At 44.4% G+C, this 22298-nt stretch overlaps 1 protein-coding gene across 3 annotated transcripts in view; it reads right to left on the bottom strand.

Annotated features, from left to right (window-relative positions):
- The window catches only part of UBXN6 (UBX domain protein 6), a 237788-nt gene that overhangs the window by 83342 nt on the left and 132148 nt on the right, over positions 1–22298 (bottom strand). For all 3 annotated transcript variants that reach the window (XM_056572270.1, XM_056572262.1, XM_056572279.1), the window contains exon 8: positions 10980–11199. In XM_056572270.1, coding sequence (XP_056428245.1) covers positions 10980–11199 — 220 coding nt within the window. The remainder of the gene's footprint in view (positions 1–10979; positions 11200–22298) is intronic.

Raw genomic sequence — 22298 nt, 5'->3', positions numbered from 1 at the left:
CTTCAGATCACGGCGCAAAAAATTAGCCCTCATACCACCCCATAAGCGCAAAAATAAAAAAGTTATAGGGGTCAGAAGATGACAATTTTAAACGTATTAATTTTCCTGCATGTAGTTATGATTTTTTCCAGAAGTACGACAAAATCAAACCTAAGTAGGGTATCATTGTAACCATATGGACCTACAGAATAAAGATAAGGTGTCATTTTTACCAAAAAATGCACTGCGTAGAAACGGAAGCCCCCAAAAGTTACAAAACAGTGTTTTTGTTTTTTTTCAATTTTGTCTCACAATGATTTTTTTTTCCGTTTCGCTATATATTTTTGGGCAAAATGACTGACGTCATTACAAAGTAGAATTTAGTGCTGCAAAAAATAAGCCATCATATGGATTTTTAGGTGCAAAATTTAAAGAGTTATGATTTTTTAAAGGCAAGGAGGAAAAAACGAAAATGCAAAAAACGGAAAAACCCTCAGTCCTTAAGGGGTTAACTATCATATATTTTTATTTGACATATGTAATATGTGTACCATATTGAATGTTAATGAAATATCTCCAGCCTGTACGGAAGTTATGCGGGAACATACATTTCCCATTGATTTGCAAGGGACTTAAAAACAAAAACCCCGACCCTCACAAATGGGGGTAGTTAAGGGTTAAATTAGCTATCCTATATTTTTATTGGACATATAAGTAACATGTGACCAAGTATTGTTGAAATATCTCCAGTCGTTTGGAAGTTATGCAGTAACATATATTTCCCATAGACTTGTATGGAACATTAAACAAAAACCCTGACCCTCGCAAATGGGGGTGGGTAAGGGTTAAATTGCCTATCCTATGTTTGTTGTTGACATATTAGTAACATGTGCGCCAAGTTTCATGTTAATATGCAGTAAAAAGAAAAAAAAGGGAACAAAAGGGGGCGCTGAGTGCGTAAATGATGGTAAATTAAATGTTTAAAAAAAAGGATGCAAATGCATATATTGGATGCTGAGCAAAAGAGTGTGTGATTATCACACTCACCTTATTGTGTTGCACAAGCTCAGGCACAACACTGATGTTCGCTTTGTGAGTGTATTCACTCTGATTGTCCTTTAGGCTGTCGAGCATCTGTCCTGATGTCCGTGGTATCGGTCCGGTCAGTATTGGTGTAGGTGCTGGAGAACCTCAGGTGAGGTTCTTGTCCAACCCTCGTATATATGATGCTTCTCTAGGGCGCCTCAGGCTATGTAAATCCTCAGACTTCCGTCCCAAGCCTGGGTTGTGGAAGGATGATGCAGGAGCAGGTAGAAGTTTAAAAAGGCTTTATTCAGATGACGCGTTTAGCAAGGGGTCCCTTGCTTCATCAGGTCATAACAAATTAGGTGCAAATGATCTTTATATACACTGTTCATTTAAAAAAAGTGCGGGAGTTTGTGACGTGTACTGCACGTAATCTGAGTGCCTGATGTGACATGTCGGCTGTAAATGAGAGTATTCATTCAAAAAACATGTAGTGGGATGCTCCTGTTGGTTTGCGGGAGTGTTCATTCACAGAATAATGGAGTGGGACGATCCTACTCGTCGTGCATATTTCTATGGGCATTGCCGGTGTATTGGTAAGTTAGTATTACTTGTTGAATAACAAGACTTAGTTTCTGGTGTGCAGGCAATGCGAATATAGCATGCTAAAACGCACTGGTAAATTATATGTAGATCTTCCAAATGCAGATGAGTAGCTTCCGATGTATTGGAAGGGGGAATATAGAAGATCATACATTTGTTCGTGGGGCGCCATAGTGTGTGACCCCTAAGGATGTGGAGGGGTATATGAAACATGCAATGCCATTCTAGGGTCGTATCTGGTGATAAGGTGGATAGATGAAAGAAAATGAAAGTAATATATTGTTGCGCTTCGGCGCAAGGAGGCAGCTTTAGGCTAAGTATTCGCTCTGCCATAAGCTGTAAATGGTATTTAGTATCTTTTTGATGTGGAACTTGTAATGTAACAACAGTGACAACAATCAGGTTTGCTAAAAGATGCGTTCTTTATGTGATTCTCCCATATGAAGATGAATGGATTGCTGGTGTATTGGAAGGGAGGGTAAAGGCAATCATTCTTTTATTAAATAGGCACTGTATTGATCCCCTATATGTGTGGAGAAGTGGATGGAACATACAGTGTAATTTTCGGGCCTCATCCATGCTAAGGTGGGTGAAATGAAATGGAAGTGGTATATTATTGCGCTCCAACCGAGCGCAAGTGTGCGGCTTCGGGCTGTGTGAGCGATGTATTCGTCCTGCTATGGATGGTACTGTAATGTATCGGATCTTTGCGCTGTGAAACTTATATAATAACAGTAGGTTATGTACTATATGTGTATAGTGATCTTTATGGGCCCCTGAACGTTGGAAGTGTGTTTAATATGGGCATAATAAATTACTTCGTTCTGCTTGACAAGCAGTTCTGAATATACCATGATTGGTAAATATATAAAAGGCATAAAAAGCATAAAAAACTTGCTATGGACGAGAAAAAGACAGGGGGAGAACTAAGGGGGGGGGGGGGGGGATATCCAGAGATTGTTCACATATCATGTGTTGTTCACGTATCATGTACTGTGATGGATGGGTTAGGTGTGATAGTATAAAATATCAACCTAGACTTATTTAGCGTATGATTACCACTGCTTCATTAAGACCCTTGGGGCTAAAGTCCGAGGTGAAAAATCCAAAACATTTCTCCTTTAGCCAATTCATCAAATCTATTATGAACGGTTTCTTCTATATGGTCATATTGATATAGTTGGGGTCACTGAGACATGGCTGGACTCCTTCCATGACTGGGCTGTCAATCTGCAGGGGTTTACATTGTTTCGCAAGGATAGAATGAACAGAAAAGGTGGTGGAGTCTGTCTTTATGTAAGAAGTGGTATGAAAGTCAGTGTGAATGATGCCATAGTGTGTGATGATTTTGAGGAGGTGGAATCACTGTGGGTAGAATTACAAAAGGAGGGAAATATTGAAAAAATAATATTTGGGATAATCTACAGACCCCCTAATATCACTGAAGAGATAGAAGTTCGGCTTCATAAACAAATAGAGAGGGCCGCCCGGGCAGGTACAGTGGTAATAATGGGAGATTTTAACTATCCAGATATAGATTGGGGACCGGGGTTGGCTAAAACTACAAAGGGGCGACAATTCCTAAATTTATTGCAGGATAATTTTATGGGCCAGTTTGTGGAGGACCCAACAAGAAGTGATGCCTTGTTGGATCTGATCATTTCCAACAACGCAGAGCTGGTTGGTAATGTAACTGTGCGGGAAAACCTTGGTAATAGCGACCACAATATAGTTACTTTTGACTTAAAATGTAGAAAACAAAGACAGGCGGGGAAGGCAAAAACATATAACTTTAAAAAGGCAAACTTCCCTGGGCTGAGGGCTGCACTACAGGACATAGACTGGGGGGAGGTGTTGTCAAATACTGATACAGAAGGTAAATGGGACATCTTTAAATCAACTCTAAATAACTATACATCTAAATATATACCAAAGGGTAACAAATATAAACGATTAAAACTAAATCCTACATGGCTGACACATGATGTTAAAAGAGCAATAAACAACCAAAAAATAGCCTTCAAAAAATACAAATCTGATGGGTCAGCGATAACATTTAAACAGTACAAAAAAATTAATAAAATCTGTAAAAATGTAATAAAAACAGCAAAAATTCAAAACGAGAGACAGGTGGCCAAAGAAAGCAAAACTAATCCTAAATATTTTTTAGATATATAAATGCAAAAAAAACAAGGACAGAGCATGTAGGACCCCTTAATAATGATAATGGGGAGGTTGTCACAGGCGATCAAGAGAAAGCGGAGCTACTGAATGGGTTCTTTAGTTCTGTATACACTATGGAAAAAGGAGCTGACATTGGCCAGGTCAGTGCTGGTAACACATCATGTAATGTACTGAACTGGCTTAATGTAGAGATGGTACAAGGTAAGTTAAGTGATATAAATGTAAGCAAATCCCCAGGGCCGGATGGACTACACCCAAGAGTTCTTAGAGAGGTAAGTTCAGTAATATCTGTACCCCTGTTCATGATATTTAGAGATTCTCTGGTGTCTGGTATTGTGCCAAGGGACTGGCGCAAGGCGAATGTGGTGCCAATCTTCAAAAAGGGCTCTAGGTCTTCCCCAGGAAACTATAGACCGGTAAGTTTAACGTGCATTGTGGGTAAATTGTTTGAAGGACTTATAAGGGATTACATACAGGAATACATAGGGGATAATTGTATTATAAGTGATAGCCAGCATGGGTTTACTAAGGATAGAAGTTGTCAAACCAATCTAATTTGCTTTTATGAAGAGGTGAGTAGAAGCCTTGACAGAGGAATGGCTGTGGATATAGTGTTTCTGGATTTTGCTAAAGCGTTTGATACTGTCCCTCATAGACGTCTGACAGGTAAGTTAAGGTCTTTGGGTTTGGAAATTTTAGTTTGTAACTGGATTGAACACTGGCTCATGGATCGTACCCAGAGAGTGGTGGTCAATGATTCGTACTCTGATTGGTCCCCGGTTATTAGTGGTGTACCCCAAGGTTCAGTACTGGGCCCGCTGTTGTTTAATTTATTTATCAATGATATAGAGGATGGTATTAACAGCTCTGTTTCTATCTTTGCAGATGACACCAAGCTTTGTAGCACGGTACAGTCTATAGAGGATGTGCATAAGTTACAAGATGACTTGGATAGACTAAGTGTCTGGGCATCCACTTGGCAAATGAGGTTCAATGTGGATAAATGTAAAGTTATGCATCTGGGTACTAATAACCTGCATGCATCGTATGTCTTAGGGGGGATTAAACTGTCAGAGTCACTGGTAGAGAAGGATCTGGGTGTACTTGTAGATCACAGACTACAGAATAGCATGCAATGTCAGGCAGCTGCTTCCAAAGCTGGCAGGATATTGTCATGTATCAAAAGAGGCATGGACTCAAGGGACAGGGACATAATACTCCCCCTTTATAAAGCATTGGTACGGCCTCACCTGGAATATGCTGTTCAGTTTTGGGCACCTGTCCATAAAAGGGACACTGCGGAGTTGGAAAGGGTGCAGAGACGCGCGACTAAACTAATATGGGGCATGGAACATCTTAGCTATGAGGAGCGATTAAAGGAGTTACAATTGTTTAGTCTTGAGAAGAGACGTTTAAGGGGGGATATGATAAACGTATATAAGTATATTAATGGCCCATACAAAAAATATGGAGAAAAACTGTTCCAGGTTAAACCCCCCCAAAGGACGAGGGGGCACTCCCTCCGTCTGGAGAAGAAAAAGTTTAGTCTCAAGGGGCGACACGCCTTCTTTACCGTGAGGACTGTGAATTTATGGAGCGGTCTACCTCAGGAACTAGTCACAGCAGAAACAATTAACAGCTTTAAAACAGGATTAGATACATTCATGGAACAAAATAACATTAATGCTTATGAAGAAATATAAAATCCCATCCCTTCCCCAATATCACGCCACACCCCTACCCCTTAATTCCCTGGTTGAACTTGATGGACATATGTCCTTTTTCGACCGTACTAACTATGTAACTATGTCTATTGGATAGATTTTGATAGGATTTTTATTTAGTGGATGTTTTTCACGGCAGTGACGGGAGACATTATGGAAGGCATATCCCTTCTTGATATTCAATCTGTGGTTGTTTAATCTAAGATGTAACTCCTGAGTGGTACGACCCACGTACTGTTGCCCGCAGCAACATTCAATTACATAGATCACATAATCAGAACAACAATGCAACCGATGTTTTATAGTGAAAACTTCACCTGAAGTGAAGCTCGTGTGTGTTTTTATGCCTGCTTTGAGAGTATTGCAGCATAAGCTTTGCTTCTTGTGGCACATGTACACCCCATTTTCGTTTCCTAGATTATTGTTTTTCTTGGTCCTCTTTTTTTGCTGTTTCAATTTGCTAGGAGCTAGTATAGATTTTAGGGTTGGTGCCCTCCTGAAGGTGACATTCGGGGCGGCTGGTATTGTTTCCATGAGAATCTGGTCTGTTTGTAGAACATGCCAGTGCTTTTTAAGTATAGATTTAATGCGACTGTGCGCATAATTGTACGTGGTGATAAAATTAAGTCTTGTGGGTTCCGTTTCTGTATCCGATAATTTATTTTTTCAAGCTAGGCACTATTCTTGGGATAGTTGGTTTGCTCTGCTGCATGCTTCATTTATGAGTTTGTTGGGGTATCCCTTCGCTTGGAATCGTTTAGTTAGTAGTGATGCTTGTTGGTGGAATGTATTTGTTGTGGTGCAGTTTTTCCGGATTCTTTCAAACTGGCTGAATGGAATATTGGTTTTCCATTTTTTGAGGTGTGCGCTGTTAAAGGAGAGGTAACTATTTGCATCTACCTTTTTGAAATATGTGGCAGTATGGATTCTGGATTGGTTATGTGAAATTTCAAGGTCCAAATACTCTATTTTGTCCGGAGATGACTGTGCTGTGATGGTGAGCCCCCAGGGATTATTATTGATGCTTTCTATGAATTCTGGAATGTGTTTTTTTGGTCCTTTCCAGATCAAGAACAGATCATCAATATATCTCTTGTATGCAACAACGTGGTCCTGAAACAGTTTATGTGAGGCTATGAAGAGGTCTTCAAACCTGCCCATCACAAGGTTTGCATAAGATGGTGCCCCCCTGGTACGCATCGCTGTACCGCGTATCTGATGGTAGTTGAAAAAATTATTTGTTAGGATAGGTTCCAAACAATTTAAAAGATTTTTTTTTTTTCGGTGGTTCTGGTATAGAGGGGTCCTCCTTTAATACGTCATTTATGCATGATAGGCCAATATGGTGTTGGATGTTGCTATACAACGCAGTAACATCTATAGTGATAAGCATACATTCAGTATTCCATTCGATGTCTTGCAATGTTAGAATTAGATCGTCACAATTTTTGAGATCGCTGGATAATGCTTGGACATGTTTCTGCAGAATGAGGTCTAGATGATATGATAAATTGGACATGGAGCTATTGATGCCTCAAATTATGGGGCGGCCTGGCGGATGAGTGGGATTTTTGTGTATTTTTGGGAGATGATAATAATACTGTTGAGATGGGTTAGTGATAAGAAATTTATTCTCTTCTTTGGTGATTATTCTTTCCTTATATGCTTCTTCCACAGTGTTGGTGATCTTCCTCTGTAATCCTTGATAGGGGTTTTCTTGGATATTCTTATAATAATTATGGTCACCCAGGGTGTTCATGGCATCTTGATGGTAGTCATTGTAATCCTGGATCACAATGCTACCCCCCTTATCTGCAGATCTTACTACAATTTCAGGATTATTTTTCAACACATTTAAGGCTTGTCTTTCTTTTCTGGAGAGTGATCCTTCTTTAGTTGCAGGTGGATTTGTAGGTAGTGTTCTGAGATCATTTGCTACCAGGTCATGGAATGTTTTAATTAGATGACCCTGGTTATGTATTGGATAAAATTTGGATTTATTCTTGATGGCGGGATGTACGCCAGGTAATTGGTTATCTTTGGTATCCGGAATGTGTTCTGGGATACTTGTCATTGTTTCTTTCAGACGGTCCTATATTCTGAAATGTCTATGCAAGGTTAATTTGCGGGTAAAGTGATGCAGGTCCAGGAATAGGGTAAAGTCGTCCGTTTTTTATGCTGGACAGAACGATAATCCTTTGTTAAGGAGATGAGTCTCATATGCAATTAGTGAATGTTTGGATAGATTGAAAATCTTCATCCCTACATTGTTGGAATCATTGGACTCGGTGGAAGTTATTGGAGTTTTCTCTCTTTTATTTCTCCCTCCTTGTGTTCCTCGCTTATATATTTTCTTTTTGTTGGTTTCTTCAGTGTGAAGAACTGTTCCATGGTCTTCTGTTTTACTTTGGGTTTCAAGGTCGTCCCTAAAAAAGCCTCCTGTGATGTGGATGCTTCGCAGGGTTTGAGGAATGGGAGCCTCGGTTCCCTAGTCCTGAGTTGTCTACGATAGTGATATTTCCCACTGTGGTGAGTTTCATGTTAATATCTTTAGCTGTTTGGATGTGATGCTGGAACATACACACATACATACATACACACACACATTGGCCCTCATTTACTAAAGTCCAACAGACTCTTTTTCTCGGTTATTGCGCCTAAATTTTAGTCGCAACGTCTGTGCGACTATTTATGCAACCAAATTTTAGTCGCACAACCAACACTTTAGAAAATGCTCGGAGTGTTTTTTTCCACTATGAAATGGGCGTGTTTTATGCAAAATTAAGCGTTTTACCGACAAAAACAAAAAAATACTCGTAGTACTTCCAAAATCACTCGAGAAAAAGTGTGAGTTTGCCTCACACAATAACCGACAGCCAAGAGGCTGAGTGAAATCCCAAAAATGGAGTGATTTCTAACAAGGGACTGTTTACCATTGTGTTTTGTGTGAAAGTAACTTGTTTTCTAACCTGAAAACATTTTGTACGGTTCAACACTTTTATGAATAAAATATTGAATGCTTTTGTGATAGTTAATGTATACATTTTTTTTTCTTTCAACACATTTGCAATATAAGGTTTAAATTAATTTAAGACCCAAGCGGATAATTGTTGTAATGTTTGAAAAATTATAACAAAGTCTAAACCATTTTGACCCACACAACTAATTTCTTTAGTTCAGAGTTTGTGCGACACAATTGACTAGTGCGACACAAAAAAAGTGCAACAGAAAAAAACGAAATGTGCGACAGAATAGTAAATAAGCTTAAAAAAAAAGACGAGTGATATTGAAATCACTCCAGAATAAACACTCCACTCCTAGTAAATAAGGGCCATTGAGTTTTATACATATATATATATATATATATATATATATATATATATATTTAGATATAAAACTCAATGGCCCTGATTTCCTAAGAGTGGAGTATAAGTTTCTTTGTGGGTTCTAATTCCCTACAGTTTCCCTATATTTTCCACTTTCCCTATACTTTGTTTTTTTTTTTACACATGCTCTGATCTGTCTGATATTCCTCAGCTCAAATCCACCCCATTTTATGTGGAAACCTTAGTAACTATGTTGAGTTTTTGTGAAAATGTCGAGACACGCCCTTTTCGGAGACCACGCCCCCTTTCCCCAGTGGTCACACCCCCTTTTCGGGTTTTCTTAGCAAAATGGAGAGTTAGTCTGAGTTTTTTTCAATTCTGGCGCAAATTCTGGCGCAAAATCTGGTGCAAACAGAATTTCGGGCGCAATGCAACAGAATCTGGCGCACAACCCGACAAAACATGTCGGGTTTGCAATAGTAAATGAGGGCCAATGTGTGTGTGTGTGTATGTGTGTATGTATGTTCCACAAAAACATCTAAACAGCTAACGATATTAATATGAAACTTGGCACACATGTTACTTATATGTCAACAACAAACACAGGATAGGTGATATAACCCTTACTCACCCCCATTTGCCAGGGTCGGGGTATTTGTTCAAAGTCCCATACAAGTCTATGGGAAATATATGTTACTGCATAACTTCCAAATGGCTGGAGATATTTGATAATACTTGGTCACATGTTACTTATATGTCCACTTAAAATATAGTATAGTTAATTTAACCCTTAACTAACCCCATTTATGAGGGTCAGGGTTTTTGTTTAAAGTCCCATGCAAATCAATGGGAAATGTATGTTCTCACATAACTTCTGTACGGCTGGAGATATTTCAATACCTGGGCCACATATTACAGGTCGGGATAGGAGTTCAATATAGGAGGCCGAGTTAGGAGGTCGGGATATGAGGATGGGATAGGAGGACGGGATAGGAGGACGGGATAGGAGGAGGGGATAGGAGGAGGGGATAGGAGGTCGGGATAGGAGGTCGGGATAGGAGGTCGGGATAGGAGGTCGGGATAGGAGGTCGGGATAGGAGGTCGGGATAGGAGGTCGGGATAGGAGGACGGGATAGGAGGACGGGATAGGAGGACGGGATAGGAGGTCGGCAAAGGAGGTCGGGGTATGAGGACGGGATATGGGGTTGGGATATGACAACAATATATGGGGATGGGATATGAAGTCAATAGCTTCCTCCTTTGTTGATTTTTCTCCCCAACAAGGATGAGGAAGGAAAAACTGGGCAAGGCCGGGTACTCGGCTAGTATATAGATACACCAAAAGTGTCCATGACCCAACAGCCTTAAAAAATCTATTTCAGATGAATGGATTTGTTGTGACTGAAAGTTTTGTAACCCAGTACAATCCACACAATGCAACACAGTGATTTTTTGTTGTGCAACCCCTGTTGCTGCCAAAATCAAAGTGTAGCCTCATACTTATTATTGTAAAAAAACTATTCTCACATGAATACACTATTATTATGTACTAAATTGAGAAAAAGAACCCTTTACCTTAGCATTAGTAATACTAAAGGAATCAGTTACTTTGAGAATGGCTTCTAACACATGCTAAATAAAATAAAATTATATAAGGGGTACTCCAGTGGAAAACACTTTTTTTTTTTAAATCAACTAGTGCCAGAAAGTTAAACAGATTTTTAAATGATTTCTATTTAAAAATCTTAACCCTTCCAGTACTTATCAGCTGCAGTTCTTTTCTTTTTGAATTTCCTTTCTGTCTGACCACAGTGCTCTCTGCTGACACCTCTGTCCATGTCAGGAACTATCCAGAGCAGTAGCAAATCCCCATAGCAAACCTCTCCTGCTCTGGACAGTTCCTGACATGGACAGAGGTGTCAGCAGAGAGCACTGTGGTCAGACAGAAAGGAAATTCAAAAAGAAAAGAACTTCCTCTGTAGTATACAGCAGCTGATAAGTACTGGAATGGTTAATATTTTTAAATAGAAATAATTTAAAAATCTGTTTAATTTTCTGGCACCAATTGATTAGGAAAAATAATGTTTTCCACCGGAGTACCCCTTTAAACTTATTTTTGTAGATGTTGGCCACTGACCTTAGTTTTTGATCCAGTCTGACCTCTTCTATAGTCAGGTTGAAAAACTCATCAGGCAGGTCAAAGTTTGCAGCTTGATCGGATGGTATAAAGATCTGTGGTTGCCGATCAAGAGTGGCAATTAAAGGCTCACCACTTACCAAAGAATCATGATAGCTTTGCAAGTTCTTTAACTGGTCAAGTGCATCGCTGCTCAATACATAGAATTCTTCTTGTAGTTCTAGTAGTTCAATTATAAAATAAAAACAAACAGTTAGGCAAAAGCTATAAAAAAAGATTATAAACATGCAAATATAAGTAACTAATAGTAATCAGAGCAGCGCTTTTTGCACCAGTTTTCACATTTTTAAGCTTTAAAGGAGTTTTTTAGGAAAAAAGTATTCATGGCCCATCCACAGGATAAGTAGCTGATTGCAATCATGTTAAAGGGAAAACAACAGCTGGTTCACCTGCACTAAATCAAATACACAGGGTTATAGTCAGGGCCAGCTTTTGAGGTGTGCGAGCTGTACGACCGCACAGGGCGCCAAAGCAACAGGGGCGCCCGGCGGCCGACACAGTTTTCTTTTTTTTTTAACTGGCTTGTCAGTGAGTGACTGCAACTGTCACTCACTGACCGCTGGCGCTGGGTGCCCGCAAGGAGTATGACCGGGCCTCATAGTCATAGTGGGCCCGCACATTTCTATTAATTTACCTTTTTCTAGGGCACGGGCCCCTTAACAATCATTGCTGGGCCCGACAGGCCAAGGGCTGGTAGGAGTAGAGGTGTTTTGTGCCCCGCGCAGGCACGCATGTCTACTCCAATCACCTGACCTGTCTACGTCCCGCGCGATCTCCAGAGGTGCATGTGAGGTGCAGGGGGGGGGGGGGGGGGGGTGATGAGAGGTGCAGGGGGGGGGGTGATGAGAGGTGCAGGGGGGGGTGATGAGAGGTGCAAGGGGGTTGATGAGAGGTGCAGGGGGGTTGATGAGAGGTGCAGGGGGTGATGAAGGGTGCAGGGGGGTGATAAGAGGGGCAGGGGGGTGATGAGAGGTGCAGGGGGTTGATGAGAGGTGCAGGGGGGGTGATGAGAGGTGCAGGGGGGGTGATGAGAGGTGCAGGGGGGGTGATGAGAGGTGCAGGGGGGTGATGAGAGGTGCAGGGGGGTGATGAGAGGTGCAGGGGGGGTGATGAGAGGTGCAGGGGGGGTGATGAGAGGTGCAGGGGGGGTGATGAGAGGTGCAGGGGGGGTGATGAGAGGTGCAGGGGGGTGATGAGAGGTGCAGGGGGGGTCATGAGAGGTGCAGGGGTGTGATAAGAGGTGCAGGGGGGGTTATGGGGGTGATGAGAGGTGCAGGGAGGGTGATGAGAGGTGCAGGGGGGTTATGGAGGTGATGAGGTTCAGGGGGTGATGAGAGGTGCAGGGGGTGATGAGAGGTGCAGGGGGGTGATGAGAGGTGCAGGGGGGTGATGAGAGCTGCAGGGGGTGATGAGAAGTGCAGGGGGTGTGATGAGAGGTGCAGGGGGGGTGATAATAGGTGCAGGGGGGGTGATGAGAGGTGCAGGTGGGGTGATGAGAGGTGCAGGGGGGTTATGGAGGTGATGAGAGGTGCAGGGGGTTATGGGGTGATGAGGAGAGGGGGGTTATGGAGGTGATGAGGTGCAGGGGGGGTATGAGGGTGATGAGGAGAGGGGGGGTTATGGAGGTGATGAGGTGCAGGGGGGTAATGAGAGGTGCAAGGGGGGGGGTATGGGGATGATGAGAGGTCCGTGGGAGTTATGGAGGGTATTAGAGGTGCAGGGGGGGTTATGGGGGTGATAAGGAGAGGGGGGTTATAGTAGTGATGAGGAGGGGTTTGACGGGGGTTTTTGGGGTGATGAGGTGTATTTCCCTTGCTAACTCTGCTGAATGCTCCACCTGTGGCCTGATTAATGAGGTATCAGGAAGGGAAAGTGTCTTTAAAAGGAAAAGAAACAGAATAGTTGGGGCTCTCCCTGGGTAACAGCATGTCGCTGTAGGGGGAGACACACGGACCCTGTTAAGGAAACACACAGTGAACTGTGAGCGGTCCAAGAAGTGAAGAAGTGGTGTGAACTGTGAGTAACAGGTTGCAGGGGCACATGTTTTATGCTGGCTGAGGGTAGCTCACCAGATAGTAGTCAGGGCATGCTGATATGTGTAGTCAGTGACCAGACGGTCTAGGACTTTGGTTTGTTCCTGAGTTATGTTTTGTTTAACCTGCAACCTGTCTAAATAAAGCTGGCAAAGTGCCAGGCTTGCATGAATAACCGTTGTCTGCGGGTTTATTGAGTGGAAACGTGTCCCGTGGCAGTGTCCAGGACTATCCCGGAGCTAATCCCCAAGGAGGAATCCTTACAATTGGTGTCGGATGCGGGCAAACATGTTGCTAGGAGCAACCAGTGGTTGAGTTGCAGTGAAGTTGTTGCTAGGGGCAACAGATCGCATCAAGCGAGTGGGCGCTCTTTCTCAAGTAAGGAGACAGGTGGACGGGCCACCTGCAGAGTGCAAATTAAGTTTTGAGACTGTGTATAAAGGCGTTGCTAGGGGCAACGAAAAATTTTGTTGGCAAGCGGCTGACATTTTGGCAGAGGACTGTGCTGTGTTGCAAGATGGATGTCCAGATAAGTGCTTTGTTGCAGACTGCTGCAGCGCAAGAGGAAGCAAGCTTTGCAGAGTTTGAAAAGATTGCTACGCATGAGGCATGGCCCAAGACACACTGGGGAAACTTGGTGTTTGGATTCATTGGAGGAGAGGCCCAAAAAGTTCATTGTGAACTGGATCCAAAGATCTTACGGGACTATGAGAAAGTCAAGACAGAGATCCTGACTCAAGAGGGAGTAAGCCAAGCTGCAAGAATACAGGGTGCACTGCAGCCTAACAGTGATGCTGGGTTTAAAGTTGCAGAGCTACTTAAAGAGCAAGTGGAGCAATGTTCTGCAGCAGAGAAGCTGGTGAGAGGTGTCCAGCACCAGCCCTTAACTGACTGGACGGCAAGAGATTCTGGTAAGACTGTTCCAGGGGTTATGGGGGCCATGTTTAGAGACTATGAGCCTGTGCATAAAAATGATGGAACTGTGCTTAAAAATGCTGAGTCGGAGGGTGGTGTTTCCTTAGTTGACTGTGTGAACAGTGTTCAAGGTGGTACCAACCTATGTCCAGTTGCAAAATCATGTGAGGGTGGGGCGCCCCTCATGAAGGCTGATGGGACTGTTCACACTGCGCAGATCGGATTAAAAAAATCTGGTGAACAGAAAATGTTGAATGCAGGACTGGGAGAAAATGTAACAAAACACACTTTGCCTGAGTTAAGTCCTAGTGCTATGAACTGTCCTGTAAATTTTGAACATGTGCAATCTGATAATGTTTTTGTTGAAAAACTTATGTTGATGTGTTCAGATGTAAAAGTACTGCTGCCACCTCTGACAGGACAAAAGAAAACCTGTGTGAGCTGGCAATAGAAGGTAAAAAGATGACGGTTTTGTTAGACCCTAGATGTGTAATAAGTCTGGTAAAGTCCAGCAGCAGAAAGCCAGACCCCGCTATAATGTCTATGCAGGCTGGTATTTGGGGTTATAAAATGGTTAATGTCTGTATTTCTACTCCCTATGGTACTATAGGTCACAAGGTTGTAATAGAGCCCTCCTTGGAGTATGATGTAGTACTGGGGACGGATTTTCAATTTTTTCAGCATTTATGGGAAGACTGTCAGGTGACTAGAGCAGGTACACCTGATGGGCCCACAACACTTGACTTGCATCACACACTAGTGGAGAGTTACTCAGCAGAGGATGAGGAGTGTCAGCAGTCACTAGATATATGTCAGATAGGGGTCTGCCAGACTGCTGGGGGAGCTGAAGACCAGACCGTGAGTCAAGTCCAAGAGGATCCAGCGACTCAAGTGACAAGTGTGCCTCTGACTGAAACAGAATCTTCAGTGAAACCAGAAACGGATCAGGTACAGGAACATGGGTTCCATCCGAAAGCTGAAGATGAGCCCAAGGTGGGGCTAAAATTGCGCGGTCATCTGGAAGAGGTGACTGGAAAAGAAGCTACAGAGATGTCTGTGGACAATGCAGAAGTACTGAAGAGAGTATATGTGGATCTGGGTGCTGCGCTTACTGTCACAGACAGAGTCCTGAGTAAAGGAGATGTGACGTCTGGACCAGAGATGGATCGTGACCAGGAAGGTCGAACCACTGGACCAGATGTTGTTGCAGACCCAGGAGCCCTAGACCTTTCTGCTGGGCAGCAGAGAGACAGTGTTGAAGTGAAAGAGAAGTCTGCCAGTGAGCAGAGAGACAGTCCAGAGAGACTGTCCAGGAACTACCCTGAAGCCCAAGTGGCCAAGACCCTTGAAAAGGGGGAGACTACCCCTAAAGGTGAAGAGTCTGAACAAGTTGGCTTGAAGGAAGAGACAGGCCAAGGACAGCTGACTGTCAGAGGACAAGAGAATGTCTCAAGGTCCAGCAGCGAGAGTAAGGAGACCACTGTAAGTAAGAGATCTTGGAAAAAATGCGCTGGTCTTGGTAAAAAAAGGGAGCAGATCCAGTACCTTGAAGAAACCTTACAGATGGTTTCTGCTAAATTGTCTCAAAAGGAAGAAGTGGTTCATCACCTGACAGAGGAGAAAGAAAAAACGTTTGCAGACTTGAATAAAGAGCAGGAAGCGACGCTTCAGCTGCAGAAAGATATGGAGCTCCACAAAAGTGAGTTTGCGGCTCTGCAGGATGAACTATCTCGCTCCCAGGGTCTTATGACCAGCAAGGAGAGAGAATTGGAGATTCTGGCCAAGCAGATCTCATTCAAGGATGAAGAAGTGAATGTCCTGTGTGGGGCATATCTGGCTCTACAAAGTGATCACAAGGCTAGGTTGGTAGTCATGGAAGAGCTGGAGAAAGAGAAAGTGGTAATGGCTCACAAGGTGCAGAGCCTGGTGGCGCAGAACGAAATGCACATTAAGTCTCGCGCAGCTGCCTTGGATTCACTGGGTACTCAGCTCTCTGAACAAGAGGCTCAGCTAAAAGTCTATGAGCAGAAAGTGTCCAAGATGGCGCAACTGAATAAAGACAATGAGCAGATGAGAGAACAACTGCTGTCTCTGGAGGATACTGTCAAAAACTTGACAGAATTGCTGGAAAGTGAGAAGAAGAACTCTGCTAAGCTCAAGAGTGAGCAGCAGAAATGTTTAAAGCTGGAAGGGGACATGAAGGTCCTAAAAGAAAGCCGTGACCAAGCTATAGTAGAACTGGCTAACGAGAGGTTAAAAGTGTCTCAGATGGAAACTGAGGCCAAAGCCACAGCCGTCCGTGTAAAAGAAGAAAAACTGCTTGTGGGGCAAAAGCTACTGGAGACAGGGATGCTTTCTCTAAAAAAGGCGGAGTCTGAACAATGGACGCAAGAAACAGTAGAGTCTGAAGACCATGAGAAGAAGCCATATGAAAGGTCCTCTGAAGCTGAGACTGAGGTGAAACCATATGGGAAGTCCTCTGAAGCTGCAGAGATATTGACATTGCATGGTGAAAATTCTGAGGCAGAGAAGTTCTCTGAGGTAGAAGTTAAACCAGAGATAACTGCAGAAGCTGCAAGTAAAGCCAGTGACACATCTGAAGGTGCAGGTGAAAAACTGGCTAAAGGAGCCAAGAGTTCTCAGCCTTAAAATGAGCCTGTGAAGGTCGGTGTCCCTAAAGAAAGGGCTAATAAGAAAGCAGAGTCCTTAAAAAGAGGTCACTGTGATAGAAGACTGGGTCGTGGTAGAAACCCTGAGAGGCACTCAGTTCCAGAAAACACTGGAAGAAAGTCCGCAGAAGTAGAATTTGCAGAAGAGTCCGTCTCAAGGAGAAGATGGACAGGTGCATTGAAGGGAAGCCTTCTGAAATTGTGGAGGATGTCTTAGAAGTCCTGCAAATGGGTGATACAGGCTTGGTTGGCCACCAGCAAATTTCGGGCGATGGCCATACCAGTGACAGAAGAAGACAATGGCCTGGAGCATCTGCCTTGTCCGCACCTAGTGTCCAGAGCACTGCACAGACCAAGATGAAGAATCTGGCGTTAGAAAGGTGTGACATGAATAGAGCTTTTTACAAGGAATTTGTCAAAGATGACCAAAAGTCTTGTGCTCGGTGGCTGATGAAAGTGCGAATGAAAGAAGGGTGCACCATTGAAGTGGTGCAGATAAAATCTACTGATGAAGGAAGCCAAGTGCCTCAAAACCTGTTGGACGTAGTTGTTCAAGGAAAAGGAAAGGCAGTTGGACTCTGCCTTTTGAATACAAGTGCTCCTTCCCGGTGGTCTGAGCAGAGGGGGGGGGGGGGGGGGATATGTGGCAGTGTGGCAAGGAAAGGGTGTATTTCCCTTGCTAACTCTGCTGAATGCTCCACCTGTGGCCTGATTAATGAGGTATCAGGAAGGGAAAGTGTGTTTAAAAGGAAAAGAAACAGAATAGTTGGGGCTCTCCCTGGGTAACAGCATGTCGCTGTAGGTGGAGACACACGGACCCTGTTAAGGAAACACACAGCGAACTGTGAGCGGTCCAAGAAGTGAAGAAGTGGTGTGAACTGTGAGTAACAGGTTGCAGGGGCACATGTTTTATGCTGGCTGAGGGTAGCTCACCAGATAGTAGTCAGGGCATGCTGATATGTGTAGTCAGTGACCAGACGGTCTAGGACTTTGGTTTGTTCCTGAGTTATGTTTTGTTTTACCTGCAACCTGTCTAAATAAAGCTGGCAAAGTGCCAGGCTTGCATGAATAACCGTTGTCTGCGGGTTTATTGAGTGGAAACGTGTCCCGTGGCAGTGTCCAGGACGATCCCGGAGCTAATCCCCAAGGAGGAATCCTTACAATGTATATATGATGTGTATGCATGTATGTCAGAATTATATTCAGGGTACAGTGTGTTGCAGGATTATATTTAGTGGGTACAGTGTATAGCAGTATTATATTCAGTGGGTACAGTGTATAGCAGTATTATATTCAAGGTACAGTGTGGGGCAGTATTATATTCAGGGTACAGTGCATAGCAGTATTATATTCAAGGTACAGTGTGTGGAAGGATTATATTCAGTGGGTACCGTGTATAGCAGGATTATATTCAGTGGGTACAGTGTATGGCAGGATTATATTCAGTGGATACAGTAACTGGCAGGATTATATTCAGTGGATACAGTAACTGGCAGGATTATATTCAGTGGGTACAGTGTATAGCAGTATTATATTCAGGGTACAGTGTATAGCAGGATTATATTCAGGGTACAGTGTGGGGCAGTATTATATTCAGGGTACATTGTGGGGCAGTATTATATTTAGGGTACAGTGTGTGGCAGGATTATTTTTAGTGGGTACAGTGTACAGCAGTACTATATTCAGGGTACAGTGTGGGGCAGTGTTTTATTTAGGGTACAGTGTGGGTCAGTATTATATTCAGGGTACAGTGTGGGGCAGTATTATATTTAGTGGGTACAGTGTATAGCAGTATTATATTCAGGGTATAGTGTGTGGCAGTATTATATTCAGGTTACAGTCTGTGGCAGGATTATTTTTAGTGGGTACAGTGTACAGCAGTATTATATTCAGGGTACAGTGTGGGGCAGTATTTTATTTAGGGTACAGTGTGGGGCAGTATTTTATTTAGGGTACACTTTATGGCAAGGTTATAATGATTACTGTCTTTATGCAGAGGATGAATATCTGCTGACAAAGTGAGGAGTCAATGATGTCTGGATGTCAGACTCTGCAGAGAAGATGGAGCTGGAGGAAGACCTGGTCTCAGCAGTACCCCCCCCCCCCCCCCCCCCCCCCCGCAATCTCCTGCACAGGCCCCGGCAGTTTGCTGGAAGCTGGCATCTGTACCCTGCAGGGCACACCCCCTCCTTGTATCTCTATGGGGTACATGGATGGCGGTGTCGGCCGGCGCTCTGTATGGAATGCTCCCCTTCCAGCAAACTGAACACCGTGCAGGAGATAGCGGGTGGCCCAACGCTCGGACCCCCCACGATCAGTAACTTATCCTTGAAGTAATATTGGGGGTAGGCCACGGGGGGGGGGGGGGGCTGAAGGTGCCACAAGGTTAGCTTGCACAGGGCGCCTGAACACCTAAGGCCGGCCCAGGTTATAGTGTGGGTGAACCTCTGCTCTGCCTCACGATTACATGGGTTAAGACTAGGGATCGACCGATATCGTGTTTTTTTTTAGGGCCGATACCGATAATCTGTGGAGGTTAGGGCCGATAGCCGATAACTTATACCGATATTCCGGTATAAGTTATCGGCTATTTATCCCCCCACGACACCGCTGCAGATCATTGATTTAAAGCGGGCACTTAAAATCAATGAACTGCAGCAGCTTTTCCGGTGCCATAGGCTGCCGCCGCCACCCGCTTCTCTCCCCCTGCCTGTCCGGGGGTCCTCCTGAGTCCTATCACCGCCACACCGCACCGCTCCGCGCCCCCTACCGCACCGCCCCGGCCCCATTGCCTCCCCCATCCCCGGTTTTATAATTACCTGTTCCCGGGGTCCACTCTACATCTGGCTCCGGTTGACGTCCTCCTGAGCTGTCACTGTGCGCACTGACGGTGACTCGTCATTGCGCACAGCGTTACGACGCAGGACGCAGCAGGAGCCAGAAGAAGCATGGACCTTGTATTGGATTATCGGCAAGGTAATTGCCGATACCGATAACGCCCAAAATCGTGATTATCAACCAATAATCGGTCAATCCCTAGTTAAGACTTTGAATATTTGTCTGCCATGTTACACAAAATCTTTCTCCAGCGCCCTTACAATTAGATAGAACCGCACAAGGGCTTCCGACCTTTATATCATGCTCTCACAGGCCCAGAACAGTTCCCTTTACATAGTTGGGAAGCCGTTGGTATCACCTTCACTACCGACGACTGGCAGGGCGCTTTCCTTATGGTCTGAATGTACCTGAAATGCTCTTTCCATATTGAGCCGGCCATGAAAACATTACTTAGATGGTACTATACACCTGATAAGTTATTGATTATTTACCCTACAGTGTCTAATAAATGTTGAGGAGCTAGGGGCTCTCTCCTACATGTGCTATGGTCGTGCCCAATCACGAACCGTACTGGTCCGTCTGTAAACATCTACTGACTACGATTTTACCTAGTCCGCTTGATTGGTCCCCACCATTAGTCCTCTTACTTATAGTAGTACACCATTACCCGACTAAAGTGAGAGCCTTATTAAGGATTATTTGTATGATAGCGAGAACTAAGTTGCTTAGGAAATGAAAAACTGTTGAGATCCCAGACTCGTCTGAATTAATCCTAGCTATCAACCTCTCCTGTTCTTTTGAAAATGTGATTTCCCTAGGAAATGGCTCTCATTCCACCTTTCTCTCCAAATTGAATTATTGGCTCGACTCCTCATACCACTCTCAGGCTTAGGTCTGTTTTAAATATTGAGGGCGGTTAACGGGCCTCCTTGGTTATCATTATGCTATTTGACGTTACATACCGTATTTTTCGCCCTATAGGACGCACCGGCGTATAAGACGCACCCTATTTTTATGTGCAAAATCTAAAAAATTTAAGATTTTTAACCCAATAGTGGTCTTCAACCTGCGGACCTCCAGATGTTGCAAAACTACAATTCCCAGCAGTTTTGCAACATTTTGAGTTCCGTGTCCCCGTCGCTCTGCTGCTGAACGTCTCTGCTGCCGGCCGGGTATCCTCGCTCTCCGTCATCACGTCGTTACGCACGCCGACGCACGTACGCGACAACGCGATGACGAGGAAGGAGAGCGCCGGCCATACAGGGGATCCCTGAACGGAGAAGACACCGAGGAGGCAGGTAAGGTCCCTCCCGGTGTCCTGTAAGCACTAACCCGGCTATTCAGTCGGGCTGTTCAGGACCGCTGCTGTGAAATCGCGGAGGTCCCGAACAGCCCGACTGAACAGCCGGGTTAGTGTCACTTTCCCTTCAGACGCGGCGGTCAGCTTTGATCGCCGCATCTGAAGGGTTAATACAGGGCATCACCGCGATCGGTGATGTACTGTATTAGCCGCGGGTCCCGGCAGTTGATGGCCGCAGGGACCGCAGCGATAGGGGTGTATTTGCCGTATAAGACGCCCTGACTTTTTCCCCCCAGTTTTGGGGAAGAAAAAGTGCGTCTTATACGGCGAAAAATACGGTACATTCTGTATTTCTCTTCTATATGTTCGCACGCAATGCAGATAAGACATTGTTGTATAATTCTGTATATTTGTGACTACCTGAAAGATGTTCACGCTGATGTTATTCCTGTTCTTATGTTTGCACATTGTTTGTGCTATTTGTTTTGATTTTACTAGGACTTACTGGCTTCTGTACCACTTTTTACATGACAAAACGCCAATAAAATCTAATGATAAATAAATAAAAAAGACTATAATTATTTATGAGCTGGGCAGGGCATATAGGAGCACAGAGGAAGGAGGCCAGGAAGCTCAGAATACTCGCTCCTGCCTCCAATGCTCAAAGGGGCTAAGGCCCCTTTCACTCTGCTGCTCCCTTAAAGTAAATTTTCTTTTTTTTTGTGTGACTTTAACCCCTCAAGGACCCAGGGCGTATGGGTACGCCTTGGCTCCCTGGTAGTTAAGGACCGGATGGCCAATAGCACCTGGAAGGGGAGGGGTTAATGTCCCCTTCTCGCCACTCTGCCTGCTTACTGAGTTCAGCAGGCAGAGCTGAGAGAAGGAGCAGGGACCGACCCCCCCCCCCCCCTCTGTAGAGATCTGTGCCCCTCAGGTCTGAAATAGTGACCATTTAGTCAGGGTGAGTTTGTAGGAGGTAAAGAAAAAAAAAAGAAAAAAAAATGTTAACCCCCCCCACCCCCCACCTGACCCCCTAATAGGTCCCCAAGAGTCCTCCACAGTTTTTTCAGCGTGACCCAGGACCTATTAGGGGTTCAGGTTGTGCATTTGGTCCCCCCCCCCATTTTTTTTTGGGCCACAGCGCTTTTTTCCCCCTTTTATAAATGAAAGCTACACCAAGCACACACACTACATATTCCCCCCCCCCCCCCCACACACACCCTCCCCCTACGCCACCGCCACCACCCCCACCCCCGCCACTGTAGAAAAAAGGCGATGGCATACGCTTTACTTGCCTCCGACTCCGAATCTGCCAGTGAGGACGAGGAAGATCCTACATTCCTGTGTTCTTCCTCGTCCTCCTCATCATCTAGCACTGATGATGAGTTCCCTGTACGTGGCAGAGACGCCACCAGGTGAGGCCACGCACCCCCCATGAAAGTGACCCAGTGGCCAGCACTAGTATGAGTGTCCATGCCGCTCGTACTAGGAGTCCGACCCCCAG

This window comes from Hyla sarda, chromosome 1, assembly GCF_029499605.1.
Source record: "Hyla sarda isolate aHylSar1 chromosome 1, aHylSar1.hap1, whole genome shotgun sequence".
In the NCBI taxonomy this organism is placed as follows: Eukaryota; Metazoa; Chordata; class Amphibia; order Anura; family Hylidae; genus Hyla; species Hyla sarda.
The sequence above is the reverse complement of the archived record's forward strand: the minus strand, read 5'-3'. Positions and strand labels throughout refer to the sequence as shown.